This window comes from Microchirus variegatus (assembly GCF_963457635.1).
Source record: "Microchirus variegatus genome assembly, chromosome: 1".
Taxonomy (NCBI): domain Eukaryota; kingdom Metazoa; phylum Chordata; class Actinopteri; order Pleuronectiformes; family Soleidae; genus Microchirus; species Microchirus variegatus.
Genome location: NC_139802.1, coordinates 29,647,976 through 29,651,721, shown reverse-complemented (window position 1 = coordinate 29,651,721; position 3,746 = coordinate 29,647,976). Strand labels below are relative to the sequence as shown.

The 3,746-nt window shown below is 45.9% G+C and overlaps 1 protein-coding gene across 1 annotated transcript; it reads left to right on the top strand.

The window, feature by feature from the left end:
• Window positions 1-771: 771 nt before the first annotated feature.
• slitrk5 (SLIT and NTRK like family member 5) lies at window positions 772-3,435 on the top strand (the record flags this gene model as incomplete). Its single annotated transcript, XM_083890225.1, has 1 exon — window positions 772-3,435. The coding sequence occupies exon 1, from the start codon at window positions 811-813 to the stop codon at window positions 3,433-3,435; it is 2,625 nt and encodes an 874-aa protein (XP_083746351.1). The 5' UTR covers window positions 772-810.
• Between the last annotated feature and the right edge of the window lie 311 nt (window positions 3,436-3,746).

The following is a 3,746-nucleotide window of genomic DNA, read 5'->3' as shown; positions in this document are numbered from 1 at the left end:
GGCTAATTCTCGCAGCAGAGTCGTATATGGCTCTTGTATTTATACAGCAAAACATATGGATGGTTTTAATTAAAGCAAGTGAATATAGTCCTCATGTTCTTTGCACGAGGCGGAAAGAAGGAAGCCGACGGTTTCTCCTATACTGGCTATGCGGAGTGAGTGAAAAATCTTAGTTGGAAGGAGATATGAGTTCATTTTCATAATTGTACTGTTAGTTTGGGGCACATATTTGACGACTAACGGGGGCGGGGGGGGGGGGGGGGTATTTCATCATCCATGACACAAAGCGATGTGGTTTGAGGCTTTTTGTGTGACTTAGTAAATTAGCAGATTTATCAGTCTGCACACGGCAGTTGCATAGAGAAGCCTTTTTTTTCCCTCCCAAGATGGATTGGAATTCAGGCGAGCTATCAAAAATGCGCAATGGCCACATCCACCGCGGGAAGTTGTGTCCTACATACATTAAAAATAAAACGTGCAATTATAAAACATTAATCTGGCTGGGTCACTTGTTTTTTTTGTATAAAAAAACAAAACAAAAAAAACCTCTCAAATCCAAAATGGAGCCAAAAAAGCATCTGCATAATAAACAAATCAAATTTTATCAGGTCTGTTTGTGTGTGTTGTGTGTGTGTGTTATTAGCTTGTATAGGGGTCTCTTACCATATGTTATAAAAACAGCACATTTTTTCGCATATGTAATTTTGATGCTGTTTGTAAATCAGAACTCGTCCTTTTCTTTTCTTCCTTAGATGACTCCTCACATTGGTACCACACTTGACTGAGCTGGGGCATCCTCTCCCAGGAAAAATGCATATCTGGATCCCAAACATAATCCTTCTGATTGCATCATCTCTGAGGCTGGTTGAGATGTATGACAATTATGGGGAAATCTGTCGCAATCTGTGCACGTGTGAGGAGAAGGAAGGGATCCTGACGGTGAGCTGCGAAAACCGGGGCATCATCAGACTCACTGAGGTCAGCCCTGTCCATTTCTCCGTGTACCACCTTCTGCTGACGGGGAACCTCCTGAAGAAGCTGTCAGTAAATGATTTCATCAATTACACTGGGGTGACCATTCTGCACCTGGGGAACAATGACATCTCTGAAATAGAGACAGGTGCCTTCAATGGTCTCCAGGGATTAAAACGATTGCACCTGAATAACAACAAGATTGAGGTCCTTAGGGATGACACTTTTGCAGGACTGGAGAGTTTGGAATATCTACAGATTGATTATAATTACATCACCAATATAGAATCCAATGCCTTGAGCAAACTGCACCAACTGACAGTGATGATTTTGAATGACAACCTGCTCTCAGCCCTGCCTCCAAACATCTTTCGGAATGTTCCCCTTACGCACTTGGACCTGAGGGGGAACCGGTTAAAAATGTTCCCCTACATTGGCCTCCTGGAGCACATGGACAAAGTTGTGGAATTACAGCTGGAGGAGAATCCATGGAATTGCTCATGTGAGCTCATCGCTCTAAAGGCCTGGCTGGAGAGTATAGCATATACAGCTCTTGTGGGGGAGGTGGTGTGCGAGACACCATTCCGGCTCCATGGTCGAGACCTGGATGAGGTTTCTAAGCAGGAACTCTGCCCAAGAAGGCCCTTAGAAGATACAGTTAGGCCTGCACCCCCGAGCAGCACCAGTGGATATTTCCAGACAACACCTGCACCTGCTGTCACATCCTCTGCCACCTCCTCTGCTGTTTTCAGGTCCTCTTCTAGGCCTACCAAGGGTACACGGCAATTTAACAGAACTAGATTAAAACCCACCTCCAGAATACCAGGTGGTAACCCTTACAACTATGGCCCCATTATTGCTTTTCAAACAAAATCTCCTGTGCCTTTGGACTGCCCCACTACCTGCACATGCAACCTGCAGATATCTGAAATCGGGCTAAATGTCAACTGCCAAGAGAGAAAGATTGAAAGCATTTCTGATCTAAAACCGAAGCCATACAATCCTAAAAAAATGTATCTTACTGGAAATTATATCCCTGTGGTACGCAGATCAGATTTTGTTGATGCCACTGGGCTTGATTTGCTTCACCTGGGAAACAATCGGATAACACTGATCCACGACCGGGCTTTTGGGGATTTAACCAATCTGCGTAGGCTGTATTTGAATGGTAATCTCATGGACAGGCTTACAGGAGAAATGTTTTTTGGTCTGCAGAACTTGCAGTATCTGTATTTAGAATACAACAAAATCAAGGAGGTTGATGAGGGCGCTTTTCGCTACCTCCCTAATCTCCAGCTGCTTTTCCTCAACAATAACCTCCTGAAAACCTTACCTGTGGGCATCTTTTCCAGCCTCTCCCTGTCTCGGCTTAACCTGCGCAACAACCATTTCCATAACCTTCCTGTGAGTGGGGTGTTAGATCAACTTAAGCAGCTGTTGCAGATAGATCTCTTTGAAAACCCCTGGGACTGCTCTTGTGACATAGTGGGGATGAAGATATGGCTGGAGAAGCTCAGTGCCGGCACTGTGGTGAACGAAGTTGTGTGCGAGACACCCAAACGCCACACTGGAATGGAACTGCGCTCAATTGAGTCAGAGCAGCTCTGCCCGGACTACTCTGACGCATCTGTCTCACCAACTTCCCCCACAGATGAGCCCATGGATGAGCGAGTCGCTGCCACCACCACCGCTCCACAGAAGTTCAACACCCCAAGCAGCACTGTTCCGCTCTCTGTCCTCATCCTCAGCCTCCTGCTTGTTTTCATCATGTCTGTCTTTGTGGCTGCGGGACTTTTTGTCGTAGTGATGAAAAAGCGCAAAAAGTCACAGAGTGATCGCACAAGCACCAACAATTCAGATGTCAGCTCTTTTAACTTGCAGTACAGCCTCTACAGCAACCGCTCTGGCCCCAAAGTTAAGGCACCAGCCGGCCACGTGTATGAGTACATTCCCCATCCCATGGGCCACATGTGCAAAAACCCCATTTACAGATCACGGGAAGGAAACACGGTGGAGGATTATCATGACCTCCATGAGCTCAAGGTCACATACAGGAGTACCCCAGATGAAGAGAGGGACAGCAGGAGCCCGGCATACAGCGTGAGCACCATTGAGCCACGTGAAAATCCCTCACCTGTCCAGGACGCGGACCATTTCTTCAGAGGCATCCTGGAGCCGGATAAGCAGTCCCCCCATCAGTCCATCCCCTCCATCCCAGCCGGAACCAATTTAGAGTACAAGTACACAGGGCCTGTGTCGTACACATACAACCCAAATTTTGATGTCAGACGTCAGTTCTTACACCCGGAGAGGATAAGAGAAACGGTGCTCTACGGCACAGCACCCAGTACTGTTTATGTTGAGCCTAACAGAAATGAGTATTTGGAGCTTAAAGCTAAACTGCAGTCTGAGCCTGATTACCTCGAAGTTCTTGAGAAACAGACCACCTTTAGCCAATTCTGAGCAACAGTCATTAAAGTCATGACGCATAATTCTCTCTCGACCCTCCTTGAAACGGTGGCTCACTTTATGAGGTGCCTTGGCACAACACAAACAAGGGAAAGGAAACCGAGTAAAAAGAGGAAAAAAAAGAGGGGTGTGCCGAACAATGTTATTCTTATTTCTGAAACATGACATTACAGGAAATGGATACAGCTTTCTGAAACGTGGATGAAGAACACTGCTCTACTTAACTGATCATGCAAAATCTATTTTTCTATGGTGAAGATCAAATAACAACACAAAATGTAAGTGTACAGGTAAAATCTTACCCC